Below are 23,351 nucleotides of genomic sequence, written 5' to 3'. Positions count from 1 at the left end.
TATTAGCTCATATTTTGCATGTCTGAACTGTAAGGAAATAAGACCGAGAGATCTGAAGGTGTCTAGAGAACCCGCGTCTTTGTTATCATTTCGAAAATGGTCGTCCAGAGGCCCTAGTAAATCTGAAGGATAAAGGAGAGATGCACAGCCAGGCCTCATTATATAGCCCGACCATTTCTTTCTGGAACACTTACGAGCGACCCAAGGGGAAAAAGCATTAAGCCTGAAAGCAGGCGAGCTAGGATTCAAAAACGGATCAATCTTACGATAGACGGTGAGGAGACGGGAAGTATCCATAACACTGGACTGGGTCACGAGCAACTAAAAATAGTAAAAATGCCTAGTTGAAAAGGAAAGAGCTTCATGGACCACAAAATCCCAAAATTCGCCACACTGAAGTTATTCATGCGGTGTGTATCGTTTACACATAATAATGTTCCTGCTGCAAGCAAGTTCAAGAAAAAGAGGAAGTGCTGTTTACAAAAACTGATACAGAATGCAATCTTATAACAGGTTCAGTTCGAAAGACTAAATCCATTAGCTTTTTTTTTTTTTTTTTGTGAAAACGCTTGTTCCGAGACACAATGGTGACAATAGTGTTCTACAGTTGACGGTAGGCGCCGTGGGCCTTCCGCGTTTCGTTCACGTTGTTTTGCAAGGAGGTCCGAAGCGGCTAAGGTTATATTTGTTACCTTACACGCTTGGATTCGAAGCGGCTAAGGTTATATTTGTTACCTTACACGCTTGGATTTACGAAAGCTTTGCATGGAAGATTCAGTTAACCAAGCCGCTTAAGCGACTTCAACTTTTATTGACTTGATCGGTAAACAACGGAAACTGCTACAAATTGGCATCCGAAAATATCCACGCCATTTGCCAATAATCATTTTGTGAAGATAAAGTAACTATGTAGTGATATAATTGTTTTTTTTTTTAAACCTAGGTGCTAACCTTTGTTGTTAGAAAAAATGTTAAATAGCATTCTAAGCCGTAATCTGGAGAAGTTTCACTTGGATAATAAGTTGTTCTAACTTAACAACGCTACTTGCCATTTGAAATGGCAGAAAAAAACTTTTCAATTTTCCACGGGGCACTCGCACTATAATCACCTTGTTTCAAACTTTTAACGCCGCCTGGTCCCTGTGGGTTTGTCTTTAAATAAATAAAGTCGTAGAATGAGCGGTCGCTTAAGTGATGTAATATACTAAGTATGTTAGCGGATTTAGAACAGCCCTTAGCTGCACAGGCGAAACAGATTTTCTGCGGCTCAAGGTGCTACCAGAGAACCGACGTTTAAAATTGATAGGTAGCAGCAGTACGAAAAATAATCAAAGCTGATTTAGAGGCATCGGCTTTTTAGTGCGTGAAGAGCGAAAGGCGAGCGATTTGGCAGTAGCACTTGGTAACGACTTCTATCGAACCGAGATGAATCCTGTCGAGTGACGATACAGGCCATTGAAAAACAAGCACATGATTGGGTTGATTTGGAAGTAATAGTAGTAGTTGGACAATGGTAACGTGTTAGGCCACTAAGTTGTAGGCCACCGAAGACGGTCTAGCTTCGAAATCGAGAGCATACAGACTTCGTTTCGTCACCTGAAACAATGCTTAACGATAGTACAAGACAAAACTCAAGGCATATGGACTACTAAGTCCAGCACAAAAGTACATCTTAATAGTACTGATGAAAAAATAGCAAAAATATAACTTTTCATCCAAAAGAGAGAACACACCTAAGAAACTACATTCTGCTGCAGCGAAAAGTACAATTCAAAAAACAGTTTAGGTCTACGCGTTATTTCCGCATATTATATTATATTATATAATATTAGAATTATAATTATAATTATAATATATATATATATATATATATATATATATTAATCCTAATACAAAAAATCGATCATCTCAATTCCATCGAAGATCGATTTAGACCCTTCTGCACGACTCATGTGCGTTTCATATATTGACATCATAGAAACGTTTATAGACTTATGTTAAAGAAAGTCGAAATGTTTTCATTCAGTAAAATTAGAAATCGTATGATTTTATTTATCGCAGATTTATACTGTTATTTCATTCTGGAGTGTAGATTGTATGAGCCAAAAGGAGGCAATAAGTTGATTCAAAAGGCGTAAACATGAAGACATATGTTGATTCAACATTCTTGCTCTATCGACGTTATCGTCCTCTGCTTATATGAACTAGCTTTGAAAACAATTTTCAACAGCCTTAATGTAGAAATTGTTCATACTTAAGGTCCCTTGTAACCCTATAGAAGTGTAGCAGTCCACATATATATATATATATGTTATACTTTCTTCTATTTAGTCTGCTACGAACTATTTTAGCTTAGTCGTGCTTTAGTTGTCGCTTTCACTCTGAATTAACCCTAAAAAACAACACAATGTATGTACTTCCTTTTTGTAAATTAGTTTTAAAATATCTCTGCTCAAATTTTTAAAATATCTCAATTTTAAAATATCTCAGGTAGAAGAAAAAAGAGACATTTTGTTAAGTTCTATGTCTTCATAGGTGGACTTAGTTGCTTGTATCAGATTCGGGCTCACAACGTGCGGTACCTTAACGATGGCCTTTTGCCAAAGCTATGCTCATATATTGTATCTTTGAAATAGTTTTTCTATTGCCTGAAAATCAGAATTCAAAGGACAGAATGCTAATTGGTATCCTCATCTGATGGAAGCCACATTATGAACTCCTTAAGGAGCTATTGTTAGAGCTATACCGACAAATAATACTACAAATTTTCGTTTCAGATTGCCAAAAAGTGATCATAAATTCATGTCTGGCAACAAAAATATGTATGTAGTTTAAGCTAACATTCATCGCCTTTACACTGCATAATATTATGATGTCGTGTCGCCGTCGTTTGTACTCACCATTCGCCATGAAGGTTAATCGTAGCCTTGAACTTGTCGGGCCGACTCCGGAGCTTTTTTTTAGATGGAAGCTTTTGTTTGTTCTGCCCCTAAAACATGCCTGTAGTAAGCCTTGTTCATTTGCTCAAGGAAAATGAAGGTTAGAACCGTATGAGGGCCCAGTCGAGCATAGTACGGAGTAAAACCCTTCCAGAGAGCAAATAGCCCTTCGCTTCGAACCACCTTAGATAGCACATCCTGTAATCGAAATTAATTTAAAATCTGGCTGAACATAACTGTCAGCACTTATACCCTATGCTGGCCACACGGAGAATACCAGAGCATTCGAGTACGCTTCTGCATGGCGTATGTGATAATCAAATCAAAATATGGTAGTGCCAAATAACCTAAGACCATCGTGGTTAAAAAATCTTCGAAGAGTAAGACATCGACAAAGAAAGAAAGAAAGAATTACTAGGCATAAAAATTCAAAAGCATACCAGCGCGCCAGTGTACTGAGGCTTGCCATCAATCACTTTCATATTCTGAATTCGTGTCTTCGCAATGTCAACCGGCATTGAAGCTGTCGTCGTTACAAGACCCGAAATCATCGATGCCGCAAAGTGACAGCCAATGTTGTCTTTAAAATGGCCAGTGCCTAACAGGAACTGTTTCGTCTGTGAGTAGCTGGCAAGTTGGGCAGCATTTACTACCATGGCGCGTCCAATTGTTGGCATACAGCCTCGCCAAAGTGTTAGGACATTTTCTTCTTTTGCGATTCGAAATAAGGCGTCAAAAACGTTACGGTAACCTCGACGTTCCTCCGGAGGCAATCGTCCGTCGGATGTCATACGGATAAGTGCAACTTCAGCTGGCGTTCCGAAAAACGCACCGACGGCTCCAGCACACATGCCGATTCCGGCTTTCATGAAGAAGCTCGGTGAGGAAGACTCTGCTTATGATACAAAAATAGAATTATTATTACATTGGTCGCTTAGAGACGTGAGTGAATAGAACTCTCGCTAAAATTAGATTGCTGTAGATCGGTGACATTTGGTAAAATTTGTGTGTCTATGATAGGTGGGGATTAAAAATATACGCTATATAAATCATAAACGAATCAAACATGTATGATCGAAAATGTATCCTTACTTCACATGGAGTATAATATCTTGGGCTCCTATAATAGTAAGCTGGAGTAACTCAGAACTCACCTGATGCCCACTCGAAAAGCGATGTGTAAACGCCCATTCTAACTGTCGTATATGATGCTTGACGAAAAAGACCAGCGCTGAGGCCCGTGTATAGGCCAAACAGGCCTTCATTTTTTACAATACTACGGAAAGCATGAAACGAAGTCTTGTGTTCCTTGGCGACTCCACCTTCACCGCTTAATTGCATTCGATTTTTAATCAGATCCAAGGGTTGTACAAACAATGTGGCCGCCATACTGTTGATAGACAATAGATAGAATAATATGAATACATTATAATTTATAACGAAACATCGTAAACGCTAACGCCCACATAACACAAGAGCAATTTACAATTTTAGAATAACCATTTGGCAGACCTGTTGTATCTTCCTCGCCCCTTGTACTAGCAGTATTCGTAAGTAATATTTAGTTCATTGAAGAACCTTCCACTGCTCATCTTCAGCATTTGTGGTGAATTTGTCTAGATTTGGTCTATGGCTTGTCAATGGGCGGACTCGGATCTACATGGCATCAATAGGTAACTCCACACCACGTCATAGTAACTTTAATAATAAACGAATAAGAATAAACTTAGATTACCAAATCGCTCTAGCTTTAACTCTACCTGATTAACTGAATGGAACTAAAGTTTACATTTATATAAACTTTAGTTTTTTTTTTTTATTTGATTAGTTTAGCTAGAATACATCTGTAACGTATTGACTCATATTAAAACCAGAGTAGCGTTTTTCGACAGCTTTTTCATTCAAGATCCGTTCCGCTAATGACCGCAAGTATTTTTAACAACAAAGCCTTCTTTTGCATCCGCATGTTTGTTTTTCTATATATTTTCATGTGACTGACGTATAGTTTAACTATCGATGTTCAGAGGCACAGTTGTTGTATAAAGTGTTAACAAAATTGTCGAGCTTCTCCATGCTTCCTTGAGTTGAAGCAGCCTAACTTTATATTATATAGACACATAATATATACAATAATAATTAATATTATAAACACACCTTACTCAAGCACGGTTGAGTTCAATAGATAACCAGCTACAGTGAAATGTTTTTTTTTTTACTGTTCACAACATTATCGGGACGCATGTATACGTTCACTGTGCTTTAGATTTTCTACCAGCATTCTGGTCAAGGATTTAGGTCTGCTCAAGATTATTCTAAGGTGGGCGCCGTCACACGGTAAACAAAATCGTAACTTACTACACTACGATATATAATATGAGAAACAAACGATAAGTTATAGCTATTACTCGTTAATTCAACTAAGCGTGGCCTGTATTCCCACGTGTTTCTGAATCATTTCAGGCACTGCGTGAACTTGACTATGGACATTACATTCTGAAAGCTTATACTGTCCTGCTTTAAATTATTTGATTCGTTATCATGGTGGATAAACCTTACGAAGACACTGATTAACATACTAAAATTCTATTATATAACAAGAAAACGTACAAATTCGGCTACATACTTTAGTGAAAGAAGCATCTTTTCCCGGAAGTTACCTAATGATCACTTTTTTTCAGGATCTCTCGATGTGGGAGCAGGCCAAACAGACATTTTGAAATCTAAGACGATTACAGTACAAATCATACGCAAATGTTAATGTGTCAATTAATGGGACCACTCCTCAAGTTTGCTACTCTCGCTTGTACTACCCGAATAGAATCCGAGACGCGTTTGTTCGCGCACAACTTACTAGACCTATGGCAATAAAGTGTCCTAGAAATAAGAAACATGTCCACTTTTTCATCTATTTCGTAAAATGTACGATTGAAGATTATTTTCTAATGCCAAACAATATTAGTGGCGAGATATTATTAAGTGAAGTAATTATGAATCCCAATGCAACTAGGCTGTCGGAAGGTGAAGTCGTACTACTTTTGAATAGGGTTTCTCATATGAGATGCGCTATTGCGTTTTCATAGGTTCTGATTGCATAGCTAACTGTGGCCAAGTGTATTCGAAAAAAATCAATATAGATTTTTATTTCGGTAAACTTGCTCATCAACGCACGCTATGAAAGGTTTTAGAAGTATGATATCCACTATACCACACGATAAAATACACTGTAAAATAATGAAGCAGTACTAACTCTCACTTACCCAGCTGATCCCCCAAGGATAAATTTAACGCTTCGCGGGATACTTTTAGCCGGTTCCAACTTGCTAGTGGTGACGGTAGCGGCCATTTTGGCGCAATTCTGTTCAACCCGAGCTTGACTTTCACTAGAATACTCGAGACTCTGTAAAAAAACCTATGTTTTTGTTATCCAAATTAGATAAGAATCACTCTCCTCATTAAAAAAAGTGACAAACGGGCGGCCGCTCAAAAGGGTCAGTCGCTCGAAGATCATAACGATGCTTCCAATTCGCCTAGACAGGTTATACAGCGGTCAATTCGTAATCCTCAATGAAAAACATCTATACGATCTGAAAACGTGAAAAATATGTAATAAAAATATATATATGTATATAAAAATATAAAAAAGACACATGAGAATAGATGAATCGAAAAAGTCCTCACTGGGACATTTGTCAATAATGCTGCGTCCAGGCGAAATACGATGTGTCATCGTGTACGACCCCAATGTTGCAAGATAGTAATTATATTAAAACGGATCTAGCGATTAACGCACTCAAGTGGGCAATGCAGGGGCGAACTCTAAACAAAAAATAGTATAGCACTAAATAAATACTCATTGTCGCTACACATGTGCAAATCGGTAGTTTTCGCTGTGTTTTGCTTGAGGTCTCAAGTTTTTAAAGATAAAACGGTGGGGCAAAGCCTATCAACCCAGTGGATCATGTCCCACACGAGAAAGGGAACTGGCCGACTGGTTGGGTCGGTAGCAATGACTGGTCGGTAGTAAAGCCAAACGCTTCTAGATAGGAGAACGTTTACCGCTCGATTAGAATGGGAAAAGTCAAGGGGTAAAAGATATTAGATACTGAGGCGAGTATATTCAGATTGGCAGTTGCCGTTGCGGGATAGCCTTTTCTATGGTTGGCCTGCGACCGACTTTCCCATAAACAAACCGTAGCCTATAAACAACGCGAAGCCATTAAAGAAGATGGCCGCCATTTCTAGACCGATTAAACTGTTCAAATTAGAAAATCAATAACGCTTGTTCGTCGTTGACACTAAATAGCACGTGAAAAATGGGAAAATAATGGTAGGATGAAGTTACCAACTAAATAAAAACGATGTCATATTTGATTTAAATGTGTAGCCAGTAAGTGTAGAAAGTTAAAGGAGGCTCTCAGCAGAGGTTTATTATGAAATATGGAAAAGACAGAAATAAATATCGAAAAAAAAAGAAAAAAAATATGAAAACTTTCGTCGCATTGGATTCGGCAATTGCCGTCAGAGCTATATCCTATATAGATATGTATAAACGAGACATTTGGTGAAATTATAAATAGACCATATCAGTTGGCTGTTACGGACGGATCGTTTGTAACACGTTCTATGGGGGGTGACCGGTTAGTGATGAAATGAGATAGCCCTCATTCACTGGGGCTGCGTAGCGTATCTTCATTAGCTGTGGCTAATGGCAAACAGATCCATATACTGCGTGACTACTCCCGAGCCGGCACAACTTTATAACCTGTCATTGAATGACTTGTTGTCTAATCATTGCTGAAACCGAGAACAAGAGTTTTAACCTGCCTTTTTTCAAGGGGTAATCAAGTCGACACTCTTTAGAGAGGATAAGATTATGAATCCACGTACTGGCTGCTTCCGTTGAATATACAACCTAACCGTTTCACGTTGATCATTTGAAGCTTAGTATGACATTGATAATTGTTTAATATTTTTGCGATAAACGCAGATACTTCGTCAGCGTGAGTGGACTTGGGCTCAAGTAGATTAGCCGAAGTAAATGGATGGTACGTTCAGTGTGAAGTATGATATAGGTTCGTCAAGCATCTAATTCCTTTGACATCGTGCGCTATGAATCCGAGCGGTATAACGGCGAGATATACGAATCATAGAAAGGGTTACAATTCAACTTTTTCTCGTCTAAAGCTTTCTAATAATCATATCGCATCGCTAAAACAGGTTTACAAAACAAGTGGTCCACAACTCTACTTACTGCCAGTCGTTCTACCGTTTCAACCGTAATATTTAGGATCACCACCGCTGGTGTCGATCCAATTATGTATAATCCCGCTTATGTATTTATAGCTCTCAGAAAATTTGTGTCGGAGACTCACTAAAGTGTGTTGCTACCAGTTGAAGTTTACTGTTCTAGCTTATTAGAACCTCAACCAGCATTACATGGCTAAAAACCAAACGAAAAAAACTGACGGAGGTAAAGCCTGTCGCAGAATAAAACTGTAGCAGTATTTCTCATTCATACCTGATTGAACAACCCCTGATGTACCACCAAAAAATAAGGTTAAAAATTACTCATCGGCTTTAAGTTCTACTCGCAGCGTCAAAAAGATGATTCCTTGTCGCATGTGTGTGCCTAGGTAGATAATTGAAGTCCTAGTTAATCAATATATAAGGCAAAATATCGATTAAGTCAACCATGGGATCACCGTGGAATCGTCTACGCATTGTAAGAGGAACGGATCCACAAGTCCAAAACAATCATTTAACTAAAACTGGCAAATCTTTATCACTAAACTATTTTAAAATACCTTAAAAGTGTCACTTATTTAGGAATCCATTTAGCGGTGCTATTGTTTAAATTTTAGGGAAATTTGCCTAAACCAAAGTGAAATCAGTGCCCTGGTCGGGGTCTATGAATTTGCAAAAAATCTGGGAAAAGCCATAGGCTTAATATAGACAATGAGTTGTATAGCATTAAATCAGATGAACCATTAGGACGTTCATAGCTTATAGATAGCACTAAATATAATTTATTGGCCTGTTGTGAAGCGCCACCAAGGGGTCAGAGCGTGCAACTAATCACACCCACAGCAATACCATAAAGCTATTCTCATATCGGACCACAAACTTAGTTACCTCTAATCTAACAGACGCTTAAGAAAATTTTGTCGGTAAAGCTTTACACTTTTACTATATCTATTCGTTTGAAAAAATATGTCCGACATTAACTGATATCATAGTACAGCTTCTACAATCTTAGCAATAACAATCAATTTTGGAAAATGTCCTAAATAACTTCACAGATAACTTTTCGTTAGAACCGCTCACCGATACGACGGTGTAGACCGCAGAATCGTGCGAGATGGCGCGCGCAGTGTCACTCTCTCTGTCGAAACGTAAGGCCACCGTCACAAAAACAACTGTCTCTGCCTGCCTACCTGTCGCTATATTCAGCGAACGAAGATAAATTTATCGCCGTGCGCTTATGAGCGCCATAGAATATAATCGCGCACAGTAGAACAAGAGGCACACGCAGCTGTCTTTCGACACAGAGCACTCATTAAGGCGAATCCAGTACTACCATCTATCTGCAATCTAAGGCACATTCTATTTGCTGTTCTTGAGCGCAACAGCCAACCGAGTACTACGTGAGGAAATGCACTAGAGCATCGCGCAGAAGAAAGGGCTTTGATCATATAAATGTTAAGGTTTACCTGACGATATCGTCTGCTCTTGCGGACACAATGACCAGTTGGCGCGCGAAAATAGCCCGTGAATCAAAGAAATTCGATGTGCGAAAGGGAAAAGACCTAGCTGCTGTGTTTTTAGGGTCTCTGGAGCTCTAAAGCAGACTGTCGGCTTTCATCTTGTAGCAGTCCAGTAACCTGTATATGTGTTTTTGGAAAAGTTTAGAAACGATAAGTTTTTCCTCGTCTTTAGCGGAATTTCTGCAGGGGTATTCTATGTTGCACCGTTGTTGAAAATATCCCATCTTTAACAACTATAAAGAATTATTAGGCAGTAATACAGGCATACACAGCGCCGTACTATTCCTACTTCAATGGTCGGACGGACTATATTCTACATATGATAAAATATTTCCTTGAGAAGAACGCTGTAGGGTTGTTAGCAGAAAGATTAACAAAATGTTTACTGTGTTACCAAATGGAGGCTATAGTTGGACCCCACTCGACTGATTGTGACGAAATCCACTGATCCGACTAGTACACCAATCAAGAGAATCAAAGAAAGTTCACCATCATGCGCGCTGTTATGTAGAACATGAGCACTTATTGCACGACTTGGTAAGCAAGAACTGATCTCTAGTGGCCATTGTAGATTGCTTAAAATGATACGAGCGACGTGCAAAAACCCCGGCAGACTGAAGGAAAGCAGGAAAGAGCCTTTAAGGAGAATGTAGAGTTTTCGTTGTAAACCTGCTTATCAGATTCGGCGGCTACCAATTCACCCAATTAGAACGTTCGAAAAACAAAAGCAATCGCTAACGCGCGTCGAACGAACGATCGACTGATAGGTTTACGCAAACACGTAACTCCTACACGTACAAGCCTAACACCAACTGTATTGCAGCCCATTTGGGTGTGTTATGGTCAATCGAGCAGAACTATCAATCGACTTAAGTTCTACGGAGATGATGATTATTGATAGAAAGTAAATGGATTCTACAAAAGATAAACCCGTCGTATCGACCGGTCAAGACAATGGGAAATTCAGTGTAATAATACGATAGAATTGTAAATTATACCATTGCAGATAAAAAGGGTAACGTGATGTTCGAGTCGGTGAAATAGAAAACAAACTATCTATCGGCGTACGGCGAAATCAGTGGCAAGCCAACAAAATGTGCCAAAGGATGATTCAGAATCTTACATTTTTTTACACTATTTAAGAATTCCATATATATAGCTCTTTTGCGTTCTCAGCATTCTCGCTTTCCATATACTGAACTAAACTACATCTGACAGCTGTCTTTGGGAACCTAGTTCATCTTGTTTCGACCATCGGATACGTCAGATTGACATATAAGCCGTATTCAAAAAGATAGTGCAGAAAACTGAGCACTCTTATACACTAGGGCGACAAACAACGGCGAACTCTCAGCTATCCCTTCCTGTCGAATAGGTCCCTGATTCTATGCCGAAAAAGCAGACTCCAGATTTCCAGGACTTTTCCTTAAGGAAAAGAACGCCGGAAATGTAAACATAAGAAAACTGAAATGAAAGATGTTTATGAAAAATAGCATACCTGCTAGGTTCGCATATGTAAACATATGCGCCCGCCTAATCCAACATAACACTCACTAAAGTATTAAATATGCACTTGAAGGCTAGATTTAAACCTGTTTTCATTAGAATGCACGTAGAAATGTAAGTAAATAAAACTTATACGATTTTGTTCAGTAATGTATTATGCAAGCCTTACATGGGTGCTCGATTCCGGTAATGTTTTTTTTCTTATATGTGTACTCTATTCTCTTTTTCCGACCATTTGTTTCTAATAGTTTCCTTGTATCTATTTATTCCTGCCATTTTTGAGTCTTCTGCATTTTGCCGCTTCTATGGAAGATTCTTTCGCGTCATTCGGTTCATTTCAACGCTTCGGCGGCAGCCACAAACAGATACAGCCGCTCTGTTGTTATTGTTAAAGAACCCTCTGCAGAGAGAGAGAAGCGGAAAGGGGAAGTGGTGAATTAGGTTCCGCACAGAACAAACTGTCCTTGTTGCAATCGTCTATCTATTTGATTGCCTTTCTCAGAGGTGTGATGAAGTAACCATAATAACTGCCTGAGTAATGACAGCGATGATTTTTCGGACCGAACGGAACAAACAGAGGGAAAGGGTACCTCCGTTTGTTGACTGCCTCCGTGGCAATCGTCGCCAGACGATTCGTCTTTAGTAAGCTGACTACGTTAAGACAGAATCGTCTATACTATGATAGATTCTTTCGCAAGAACTCCGACACGAACGTGTTCTATAAGCTAAATTGTGCTATCCATTGCAATGTCAGTGATGAAGCGTTTCTGGCGACCCATTGTCGACGTGTGAGATGTGGTGCTCATTTTTGCTATTTTGCAAGCTCCATGAACGCAACGGTAAGGTTGTGTGCGATCGTCCGCCTGCGCGTATTCGGAACCATAGCAAATTCTCACGCTGAGCCTAGACAGTCGAGTGACGAACGGGAATTTAAGTCGTAACTTAGTCAAATTAGGACAACTTGAAAGACTCGATGAACTACTCATTACTGTCGATTGTCCAATCGAACAAGACGGCTACGTAAAGCGGCGCATTTGGCCGAACGTTGTCAAACGCTTGGAGCTTGCGTTGGCAATGGCCCCGCCGGCACGTGGGGCCCGCGAGCAAAAGCTATCAGATGGATTGCGAAAGGTTTGTGTACTTTATATTATTTAATTCGTGTCTATAGGCCAGTTATACTTTAATGGTAAAGTCGCAAGTGCGGAAAACATATGTTTTCCGTAATGGAAAAACAGTTCTCAAAGTTCCCGTCCGCCTTAGCGACAGGTTCAGAAATATATGGTCCTAGTTCTATAGAAAATAGATCCACTAACCGATCGAAATGGACGCTTGGCAGAGGCTGAACGATTGTTCAATCACGCTCGGTAGGTTGTGTTAATCAGGTGGGTGCAGGCCTCAACCAACCGCACAGGCTTCACGACGCTCAGTTATAGATGCGGGTTATTATTCAGCGTCTGCTGCATTTGGTTCCATTTATGGTAGCCATCACAGGAATAGGTTGACAAGCGGATGGTACTTGTTTTCGGGGGCATGCAGCGTGACGAAAATAGTGTCGCCAAAAAAAAAAATAGATTATGAAATTGGTCGGATCTGGTAGAGCTAATGGGTGCATTACAAGATAATGGGGTACTATATACAGTAGTCTAGTATTGAGGGAATGCTATAACTTCCGCAGCCATGAGGACCAATATTTACGTGTTGCGTGTTTGCGTAGCGGGAACGAAGCATCAATGGTGATATATGTAATAATATGGGAGACGCCGTTTGTGCTAGGGAACGCGGAACGTCGCCCTCCTTTCCTCATCCAACACGACAACGAGAATTCACAATAGTGATCGTATTATTTTAGTACGGAATACACAAACGGCATGAATATTATGGTGATGATGAATTAGGTAAATTTTAAGAAACATTACATATGCTTGGTCATGTAGAACGCAAGCCCGACGATTTTAGGACAGTCATTGACGAGCGTTTTAGAAGTACTATAAACCGCCTATAGTCTATAGAAATATTCAGTAATATAAAAAGACGCTGAACCGTTGGAGTGCGGTCTATGGCATCGCAATTTGATTTCTGAAACTTCCACATTTTACCTAGCCCCTCTTGATAAAAGCTTTATTTATTATCAAACGTTTTTCAGATAAACCTTTTCTTTGTAATTTTTGCATATTACATTAGCACGAGATGTTAATGTAAGAATTACACTCGAGAATACCTGGCACCTTTTTAAGCGACCTGAGCTATTTTTTTCTGCAATTTCTTGTACTGTTACATTTCACATACCGTAATGCGACTATGTCAAACTTGTCAGTTCTTTTTATGAAGCCCCCGAGGCTAACTATGTGCTTTGCTGCACCAGTTACAAGAATTTCAGAGGCGAAAAGAACAGTCAGCCGTAGCGGCCTCGGCCTCGTCTACGTCTACTGAAACTACCATACAAAGTGCTACTTCATCGCAACAGCAGCCGCAGCCATCTTTGGCATCTCGTCAGGGGTTACAAGATGCCATCCTGCAACAAGCTCAATATCATTCAACACCTAGCGTCGACCAGAGCCCCCCGCAAATGGCAGGAGGTTAGGTCAAAAAAACTTTTTCTACCAGTGCTCTTTCTTGGACTATAAATATATATATGGGAAAATACCGAAATGAATCACTTATATAACAGTTTATATTTTAGTACATAATGTACGTACTTCGCAATAATCTACCTCATATCAATTGCAGCCATTACACAGGCAGCCATCTGCGCTCCACTGACTTCAACTGCTGCAGTAGTATCACCTGTGACGGTCTCTTCTTCGACGGATGGCGAGCTCGGGCCTCGTTTGCAGAATCTCATTAGCCAGTTAGCGGCCGTCGCTGCGTCCGGGGCCACGCGAGATCTTCGCCAGCTTGAGGAGTTACAGAGACATTGTGTGCAGCTGGCACGCGAAGCTGATGAGGCTCAGCGAGGCCGACAAGGTCAGGCCGCTCAACTGGACTCACTTCGGGCATCACATTCACAAGCGACACGAACAATTGAGCTTTTAGTAGAAGAAAAATCGCGATTACAAACTGCGGTCGATTCGCTTGAGCGGCAGCTTCGGGTACGTGCTCACGAGGCTCTGGTGCGCGATGCTGAGATTCGATCGTTACGTGAACGTGCTACCATTAACGACGGCCAGATAGCTCGTTTATTGAAAGAGAAAGAGCAGTGGACACGAAAAGCACAAGCCGGTGGAGCTGCTGGAAGTGAAACCCCACCGTTAGACGGTGCTGCGTATGTTGACTTCTGACATTTTTATCCGTTAAACTAAATAGCTCTTGCTTAATTCATTTTGTGGCGTATTATTAACGTCCCCTTTGTAAAATGTTTTGTTGCGGGTGCAAATTTTCGGCCTGCGTTGAGTGCTAAGCTGTTCAAAGAGACTTCCTCAGTGAGATGAATTATATGTTAACACATTAGGGCATGTGCTTTGGTGGGCTTCATTGTTACTTTTCAACAGAAACTCGACTGTCGAGACAAGTTATACTAATTTGCAAAAGCAGGTGCTAGAACTTGAGGAACAACTAAGACTATCGGCTGAAAAGATAGCTCAGCTTCAACGGACCGAGGAACAAAGCCGGACCGCTTATGACGCTGCTCGAAATGAGCTTGAAGTGGCTCAAGCTTATGTTCGCCAACTGGCTGGCACCAGCGGTGACGAGAGTGCGGACAACTTAAATAAAGCCGAGGCTACGAGAAAGGTACTTTACCAGTAATGCCAAAAGTACTATGGTGACCTCTTTATTGTCCTTAAGTCCAATACCAACCGTGATTTGCTTGTTTGGTCATTAAAACCGTGCCACGTTACTCACCGTCTAAAGTGGGCGTTATTATGGCATTGATCAGTAGAAACTACTCGTTTATTTCCGAAATTACTATTGCCTCCAGTAATGTTCATGTTTTTCGTAAATATTCAATTGGCTCTCTGTTTTGTTGCAAGTCAGGCTCTCGAGTCTCAGCTGGAACGACTTCGTGAGGAACTTGAAACAGAAGTTCATGAACGGAACGCTGCCGATTTGATTGCTCGTAACCTTGAAGCAAGTAATCGAGGTCTGCAACAAAGGGTTGTCGAGCTGGAGAGAGCTGCGGCCGCATCCATTACCGCTCAGTCACAGCCACTGCAAACGGCAAGTTCTTATTATTTTCCCAATCAGTTCATCTCTGTAATAGAGACAAGGAAGTGCTCGACTTAATCGTTCTGATATAACTAATTCCTGCCAAATTGAGGCTATGCCAACGTTGTATTTGCTTAGCTGCCATACGTATAATAGGCCAAAGAGTAGACGTGACCTGAAGTGAGGTCTGATCAAATATTTGCGAGACGATAGCTAATTTACAATATTCACAGCTATTGACCCAAGGCCAATTCTTCTGTGTTCTACATGAATAACTAATTTGTTAGCTATGGGGATTGTTAGATTCGTTTGATAATGACAGACCCCGTTCCGAGGTAGAAAGGAAGTTCATACGATGTTTTGGCGAGGTGTACACTAGGCAATTATATTAGAATGTGCCCAAAAAAAAAATCAACGAAATGAGTTGACGCACGGTTGAGTGACTGATGACCGAAACTCTGTCACGATTGCTGTCAAGCTTGTTTTAGATATGTACATCATTTCGACATTAACCTTCAATCATTGACTCATCACAGGTGGGCTCTAGTAGCCTCGGATACGATGTGGAACAACGGGATGTAGGGTCTCAAACTGACGCCGACGACCACATAGGAACTCGCGCAGATGCAGATATGCGTCTAATGGACCTCGCTGAACAAAACAAACAATTCCAGACTGAGCTTTATCAACTACAAGAGCAGGTGGCTGAATCGTTAATGAATGTTCTATTGTTTCAGCTAGCATAAAAATAACGGGAGTAACATTCTAAAAGCCTGATAGAGCGATGACATTGTCGAACTCTGTTGTGCTTGTATTATTACACTTGTTCTAACGTGTTCTCATTTTATCATGGTCCAAACGTATAGCTCTGCAGTGAACGTGGCCTGTGGTCCGAGCAAACGATGGTACTAAAAGGCCAAATAGCAACAAACGCGGACGAATTACAGCGAGCTAAGGTTGATGCCAGTCGAGCCGTCTCGCAGAACAGGCAACTTAAAAGTCAAATCGAAGAGTTGCAGGACGTCTTCGTTAAACTTGTAAGCTTCTCAGATATTTGTGTGTCTATCGTTGTGTGTGCCCAGAAATTACTTCAGTCGCGCCTAAAGTACTCGACAAATGGCTAAACGAGTCTTCAGCTAGTGACTGATAGCCTACAGATTACCTTTACAATCATATATGATAACTCGATTGCATGATTGATAGGTGAGCACGGCATCATAGCTGCTATTATACACATAGAGCATATTCTGCTCACTCATTATGTATATTTCTTTTTGGTCGATTCGTGTTAGTCTATTGTCGATGTATTGTGAACACTATAAGTGATTTTGAGTTCTCGTAACGTGACAGAGCAACGACAAACTTGATTTGACGGAAGACGTCCATCGAGAGCGATATCGAGCGCAACAGCTGGAGGCGCGCTTGCGTGACCTGGAAACGACAATAGAACTACAGCAGGCGCAGGCTACAGAGAAGGGAAAGGACGAATTAGGCCCAAGCAGTGTTGCGATAGAAGCTTTTGAGCATAACGCTAGCACTATGGACAGTCAGTTACAACAGTACGCCCTTCAAGTTCAACGGTTAGAGGCCCAGCTCACAGAGTGCACTAGTCGGTACGCGTCGTTGGAGCGCCAGAACGCTCAGTGTACTCTAAAACATAAGGCAGAAGCACGCTTACATCAACAACAACCGCTCAAATACACCGTAAGTACATACTGAAACGTAGCTAGATAGTGAGCGTCTCTTTAGTGGTATTAGTTTGTTAAAGTCTGTCCTTTTATTTTTATGCTAGTTTCGTTAGTTGTATGAATCAAGCAGCATAGACTCACAGGGCACAATATAGCTAAGCATACCTTTCTAAATATGTTACATATATACATGTGTTATTTCAATTTCTCGTGTGCTTACACAAATGATTGGTTTTGTGACAGTACGGTGTATCGCGAATTACTGAAGATGAAGGCAGCCGAAGTTTGGATACATCACAAACGTTGGGCGATTCGCCTGGAGGCTCTTTGTCGCTGTCCGAGTATGAGTTTGTTGATACGGCGCCCCATGGAACGCATCAGCCGTCAGCACGAAATGCGGCCTCTAATAGCGACAGTGACGCGGTCAATAACAATAACTCTGATACCAGCAATCACAATGCCGATACGGCCGCTAACGTTTACTATACTGGTGCCGTGGTGGACCATAATGACTCTGTTGGGGGAGACTTAGCCGAATCAATAGGGGACGCTATGTACTCACTGGATAACCTTTCAACGACATCCAGTCGAAACGAGAAAACGTCCCACGAAATGGACCAGCCGACAAAAGTTCCAATGGGAACTCCGGTAGAAGCCGTCATTGAGAGGGAACATGAACGAAGGCTAACAGAGGCTGCTCTAAAGATTACGCGCTTACAAGGTATGAAATGGTAGTTATTATGTAATTATTGCGATAATAACAATAATAATAGCGATCATGCTGAGTGGAAATGTTTGTTAATTTATTATTATTATATTATTATTTTTATTTAACCTACTATTGAAGGCAGGTGCAAAGGGAAAGTTCAATCAAACACTGATAGTGCCTCTAAGGCTCATAATAGTAACCTAAAGCTGAACCTTTACAGATGAAAAGAGTCAGCTGGAACACCAAGTCGAACAGTTACGTATGGAGACAGACACAATTTCCGACTATATCCAACTATACCAACAACAGCGCGCGGCACTTAATCAACGTCAACGGGAACGGGATGCCCAGATTAAGCAGCTGCTCGAGGATCGGTAAGATCGCGCCGAAGGCGAGACTAGTTTAATATCGTTTAGTAAATTCAACGCGTACATTAAGGTTAAGGGAATTTATATAAATTCCCTTCATATATACTTCATTCATTTAAGTATATCCCTTATATACTTAAATGAATGAAGTGTATACCGTAAATATTCATTATCACATTGTTCCTATATTAGGTGCTAAAAATCTGAATTTTTAGCAACGGGTAAAAACACTCGGGTATTATTGGGTTCATAATGAAAGTAACAAATGAGCGAATATAATATCAGCTAAGGAACGCGATCCTATCGGTGGTATTTTAGGGAGGCATTATCAAGTAAGGTGAATCAGTTGCAGTCGCTTATAGGAAAAATACTTCCTATGACCTCAAGTCAACAAAACCATCAGCAGCCGCAAAAACCGGCTCATGGCAATCCGACTGCGGCCTTTTCACCCGTTCCAGAACAGGCTTCAAAGGGCACAGCCGTCGTTGGCAGTACCAGCAGTGATCCAACATCGAACGAGGTAAATTTCGTTTTCTTGAGACTATTGTGCCATAAGTAAATAATGCTAAATTTGGCAAGCCATGCTTTTGGCAAGAGATACGTCGAACCTGCATATCGAATAAAAATAGCCTACTGTTTCTTCGGTAGGCAAGGGTTGTTCCTAGAGGCGCGAATGTAAACAACATGCGCAAGGTTTCGTGTGAATGACATAACAACATGTTAGAACATTAGTTACATTTCATAAACATTTTTTGACTATATACATCGTCTAACAATTATCTCCAGTCTCTAATCGTCAACTCGTGTATATTAATACCTATGTTACCTTATATATCATATTATAGATGATCGACGACCTGTTTACCCGTATGTTGTCCTACTAGGCAGTCACTGCCTTCCGTATCTGTAGACATCTGATTTAGAGATTTAATTTGTCAAAAAAACCACTGGGGCATTTGTAACATTGTTTATTTACTGAAACTCGTACACATTTTATTTAGGTGATCGCGCATAAAATTCTGCAAACTCTCGAAGACCTAACCGAGGTGTCGACGGCTCCTCCTGCCGGCCTCAACACTTTTTATCGCTGCTCATCGTGCCAAGGGTGTCATGGGAAACTTCTGTCCCTGTAAGCCTTTGGCATAAGGTTCCTCAAGTTGACACATACGGATTATGACCAGTTGACTGCTGCTGCCATTAATCAGTACTCGTAAACGCTGTTGAGCTGAATAAGTAGACGCACAGTGACGCGAACGACACGCACCCAGCATAGATTTTTGCGTGTGAAATACACGCAAATACACGTTGTGTCACGGTGTGCCTATGTGTGCTAAAAATCCCAAATGGTCAAATTATCGGTGTACGTGACACCAGCGATGGATCGATCGTTAGTTGCTGTTTTGAATGAAGAACAAACCTAATATGTTGCTCGGTAGACAGCATTTTTCCAAGTCAAGTATTTAATTTTCATCTCTATTTTTGAGCTTTTCCTTACATTCGACTCCTGTTAACTAAGAGCCACCAGTAGATAGAATCTAATTTAAACTCGATTGCTACGAATAATTTCGAACGAAACAGTTGTTACTTCAAAACAAAATACTGCTGCTGTTGTTGCCTGATAGAAGCATCTTCTTTATTTTTTGACACGAAAATAAGTAATAATAATTCAGGAGTAATGATGACCGAAACAGAATTTGTGTTTTAAATATCTAACCTTCTAATTGATTGGGTCGTAGGCGAATTGTCGCATGGTATAAGTCTAATGTTGGGCTTCATTCTTATCTAGGCGCAATTTTTAGTGGTTTCTCGTGAATTTTGGCAAAGGATGGCGTACCGGACGAAAAAACCATCGATGGTTAAAGTGATGCCTAGTAAGCCTGAAAGGACATGGCCTTTTAACTAGGGTGATTAGTTATACCAGTCTGGCGGCGATGACTGCAGCCCATAATGTAACGCCATCGAAAATCCGGAATATTGATACGCTGTCTAGCATTTCCCTACGACGACTGACGTTGCCGTTTTTATTGAGCGGCGGATGGGAACTTATTTTTCTCAAAACAGGTGTATTTATATATCAATCCCTAAATAACAACTATACATATTACAGCAGACTTGAACCTTACACAGTGTTCCAGCCAGAAAGGGTACGATACAGATACTCGCTAGAAGTTTGTTGGTGTGATACGCCGTATGTTATAATGTGAGGATGAAAACAACGAAGACGTTGTATAATGAAAACAGTAGACGAGATCCGATTTCGTACTGTGCTGCTTTGATCTTTACATGTCAACCATAGATTCTCAATAGGAAAACAAATCATAATTTTGCTTATTAGTACCTTTTTTTTTCGCTGAAATAGTTAACTTTCTTGCCAATTAATTGAGGTTAATTTATCTACCAGAAAATGAGTAACCGATCAGCGTTATAACTATAGCTGCTGCCGGCGAAAACAGAATATATATCAGTTGCGTCAGGATTCTAACGCTTTTATCTGTATTGTCGGTTCGGAGACAGCATAGATTTTAAGTAAAAACAGGTTAAGAAAAGATATTCATAGTTGCATTACATTGGTCCTATAAGTTTGGGGGAACTGTGGGGTTGACACGATAATAGCACGGAAATAGCATAAGATCCACGGACTTCATAACAATGGCTGTCAAAGTTGATGTCACCATCAAACATTAACGAATAAAGAAACATATGTACATATATATATTTTTTTTATTTCAGTACATGTTTTTTTATTCCCCTAGATAGCTCGAGGCATTGATTCCTCTCATTTTCAATTGCTTAGATAGCCAAATATTAAATTATTTGTGTTTTGTTTAGTGCTTTGCTAAGGGTAGACGACCGTCTCTGATGGAGGTGATGCCATTTTGCTTTACTAGCTTGAACTATTATGGCCCTACATACATGATCTAGATACTCTAGTAAACAATAGTTTAGATAACTTATACCAACCGCTCAAATAGTCCCTTAACGAGTGTAAAACCTCGAATAACACTGGTGCTTATTACCTACTGTGGCATACGCGAACCGCTAGGAATAAAAAACGTTACATGTAAGGCATCGTCTAGAGCGAACGGTACCCGCATGTTTATTGGTGTTATATTCGGTTCAAAGGATAGTTTCTTCCACTGCGTATTTTTACTAGTGTTAAGGATTACTTACATATGAACGTTTAAAATAAGGTTCGTAGAGAAATATACACAAAACATCATCTTTTCATAACAAAGTGTACATTGCCGGTGACACACGTTCAAACAGAGTAAGTTTTTCTCATCTCATATGGAGACAACGCAATGTTGCAATATTTCCCAGAACCCTCGTCTGAAGTTTGACTGCGCTGATTGGTAAACACGCGAATGTTATTAACGCATCTTTTTAACACATTTAACAAGCACAACATCATTACTGGCACATCTGTTACTATATATATACAGACTACGAATATATATTACGGCAATGCTATTTAGCAGCAGTAAACGCACAGTCACTGCTGTTTTTTACATCATAGAGTAAAGAACGGTAACTGTTTACATAACGTCACTGTATAACGTGGTTGCGTAGTATTGAGGTTATTAAGGGGAGGGGAAAGGCAGTGGCTGTGACGGCGCCGGAATCAGTCGTCCTTAGTTAATTGATACTGGTCACTGGTGCAGCAGTCGATTCATGTTCGACAGCGCCTAGAACCCTGACAAGCAGAGACAGGTGACGTTGGAGATAGTCCGACTGAAGTGCCGCGGGCAGCGACCCACTGCCGCTGTGTTGACCATTAACTAGTGATAGCAGAGATATCACGGGTCCCAAGAAGGTGCCTTCGCTGAAAATTGTGGCTTGTTTCGCAGCAAACTAGCTTTCGTCGTATTGAATAGATTACTGCTCAAATAGGCATTCTGATTACCGGCACTGTCGAGGCTGTACGACGATGGTTTTGCTTCCCCATGAGAGAGCGAAGAACTTTGGAGGGAACGGTTTCGTATTCCGGTTTTGCTAACGATGGCCCGTTGACATGTAGCCATCGGGTGCTATTTCCTTCGAAGTTGGGAAGGCCAGAGAAAACGCCCCCGCTAATGTTGTTACCGATAATCGCTGAACTTGACAACGGGCTAAGGACAATACTTGGCGCTCAGGAGGATGGGTCAATCACTGGCACCGTAATGAGACGGAACACACGAAGCACGTTCGCTGGAAGAGCTGCTGTAAACTCCTTTCCGCCATTAAAGAACATAGTTGCCGTTGAAGTCGCGTTTCTAGGTTCATCCGATAGTATGAAGCCATGCTTCCGGTGTGCCGTACGTTGCAGGACATGGTAGCTTTGCAGCTGTTCTGGAATACGACCAAAACAAACAAACGCAAAAGCGAACAAAGTTACATGCATTATATCTACCTGAGTCAGATTTTGCTTACTTATGAAATTCGATTGGGGTATTAGGTCTTGAATGCTTTCCGTGCCTGATTGATTTGTCGTTTTACTGTGACTGGGCAGTTCCAGACAATCGCTGAACGCTGTCAGAGTAGCATTTGCCACCAAACCATAGCGCATAACAGCATCGACACATATACGTCAGCGCGAAGCGCCATTTTCAAATTTTGTCGAAGTAGATGGACAAGTAGATAGAGAAAGGATAGGCCGATGCCACAGGAGGCCTGTCGCCCTCATAAGCTTGTCCCTCAAGGGACAAGGTCGGTGTCACAGTTAATGCGTGTCAGCAGTGGTCAAAGGTCATCTGACAATCACATTGGTACCAGCTTCATCAGCTCTTAGAGGTTTAATCCGTTGATGATGCGCGGGAATGGTAAATGTCGTCTGCCGCGACCGTTAATAGCATTAACACCCAGTTGCCATTTCTATTGGCAGCGACCACTGATGAAGTTCAAAGGGAGAGAACTTACATATTGGGTTGCATATCGTGTTCACATATGTCATATTTTGTCTTTAGGTATGACAGCAGTACTTGAGTGGACAGACTTACGGCTGTAAGACCTTTTGCGAACCTAGCGATAAGCAAACGTAATAGGCGAACGTTGATTGTCAATGGATTCAAGTAGATCATCACCAGGAAATGTATCGGATTGCAGGTGTCTACATCACTGTACATTTTGTCGTATGTTTTGAACATATGTGTAGATAGTTATATATTCTTGGCGCTAAAATTAAAAAATTGAGATGTGAAACCAACAGGAGCGTCAAGCATACAATATTTTACATCTGCATAAGATTATTTATTGAT

At 40.7% G+C, this 23,351-nt stretch overlaps 2 protein-coding genes and 1 long non-coding RNA gene across 12 annotated transcripts; 1 reads left to right on the top strand and 2 right to left on the bottom strand.

Moving 5' to 3' along the window:
• Positions 1-773: 773 nt before the first annotated feature.
• LOC111252406 (mitochondrial 2-oxoglutarate/malate carrier protein-like) lies at positions 774-12,643 on the bottom strand. 10 transcript variants are annotated; one of them, XM_086993626.1, is made up of 6 exons: positions 9,264-9,618; positions 6,197-6,336; positions 4,094-4,329; positions 3,380-3,834; positions 2,901-3,137; positions 774-1,596 (listed from the first exon to the last, which is right to left on the bottom strand). In XM_086993626.1, the coding sequence occupies exons 2-5, from the start codon at positions 6,280-6,282 to the stop codon at positions 2,961-2,963; spliced, it is 954 nt and encodes a 317-aa protein (XP_086849752.1). In that variant the 5' UTR covers positions 6,283-6,336; positions 9,264-9,618; the 3' UTR covers positions 774-1,596; positions 2,901-2,960. The 10 variants fall into 10 exon arrangements, with proteins under 10 accessions (XP_086849752.1, XP_086849750.1, XP_086849749.1 ...); XM_086993624.1 differs by lacking the exons at positions 774-1,596; positions 9,264-9,618 and adding exons at positions 2,016-2,648; positions 12,523-12,643; XM_086993623.1 differs by lacking the exons at positions 774-1,596; positions 9,264-9,618 and adding exons at positions 2,016-2,648; positions 11,379-11,498.
• LOC111252405 (uncharacterized) lies at positions 11,752-20,846 on the top strand. The gene is made up of 12 exons (XM_022810234.2): positions 11,752-12,340; positions 13,572-13,785; positions 13,937-14,471; positions 14,698-14,938; positions 15,182-15,364; positions 15,889-16,053; positions 16,219-16,389; positions 16,703-17,056; positions 17,284-17,761; positions 17,970-18,123; positions 18,436-18,637; positions 19,119-20,846. The coding sequence occupies exons 1-12, from the start codon at positions 12,284-12,286 to the stop codon at positions 19,248-19,250; spliced, it is 2,886 nt and encodes a 961-aa protein (XP_022665969.1). The 5' UTR covers positions 11,752-12,283; the 3' UTR covers positions 19,251-20,846.
• On the bottom strand, positions 20,821-22,964 carry LOC147754766 (uncharacterized). The gene is made up of 2 exons (XR_015330620.1): positions 22,573-22,964; positions 20,821-22,446 (listed from the first exon to the last, which is right to left on the bottom strand). It is a non-coding gene; the product is annotated as an uncharacterized LOC147754766 (long non-coding RNA).
• Positions 22,965-23,351: the final 387 nt, after the last annotated feature.

Source organism: Varroa destructor, unplaced genomic scaffold (genome assembly GCF_002443255.2).
Source record: "Varroa destructor unplaced genomic scaffold, Vdes_3.0 BEIS01000006.1, whole genome shotgun sequence".
NCBI lineage: Eukaryota > Metazoa > Arthropoda > Arachnida > Mesostigmata > Varroidae > Varroa > Varroa destructor.
The sequence above is the reverse complement of the archived record's forward strand: the minus strand, read 5'-3'. Positions and strand labels throughout refer to the sequence as shown.

What these genes read in the sequence shown, in the direction of transcription:
- LOC111252405 (XM_022810234.2), top strand. Translation starts at nt 12,284, where the DNA reads ATGGCCCCGCCGGCACGTGGGGCCCGCGAGCAAAAGCTATCAGATGGA. An exon ending in AACAACCGCTCAAATACACC is followed by an intron (nt 17,057 to 17,283) that starts GTAAGTACATAC and finishes GTTTTGTGACAG; the next exon opens with TACGGTGTATCGCGAATTAC. An exon ending in AAGCAGCTGCTCGAGGATCG is followed by an intron (nt 18,124 to 18,435) that starts GTAAGATCGCGC and finishes GTGGTATTTTAG; the next exon opens with GGAGGCATTATCAAGTAAGG.
- LOC111252406 (XM_086993624.1), bottom strand. Translation starts at nt 6,282, where the DNA reads ATGGCCGCTACCGTCACCACTAGCAAGTTGGAACCGGCTAAAAGTATC. An exon ending in ATCCTTGGGGGATCAGCTGG is followed by an intron (nt 4,330 to 6,196) that starts GTAAGTGAGAGT and finishes GTCTATCAACAG; the next exon opens with TATGGCGGCCACATTGTTTG. An exon ending in GCTTTTCGAGTGGGCATCAG is followed by an intron (nt 3,835 to 4,093) that starts GTGAGTTCTGAG and finishes TTGTATCATAAG; the next exon opens with CAGAGTCTTCCTCACCGAGC.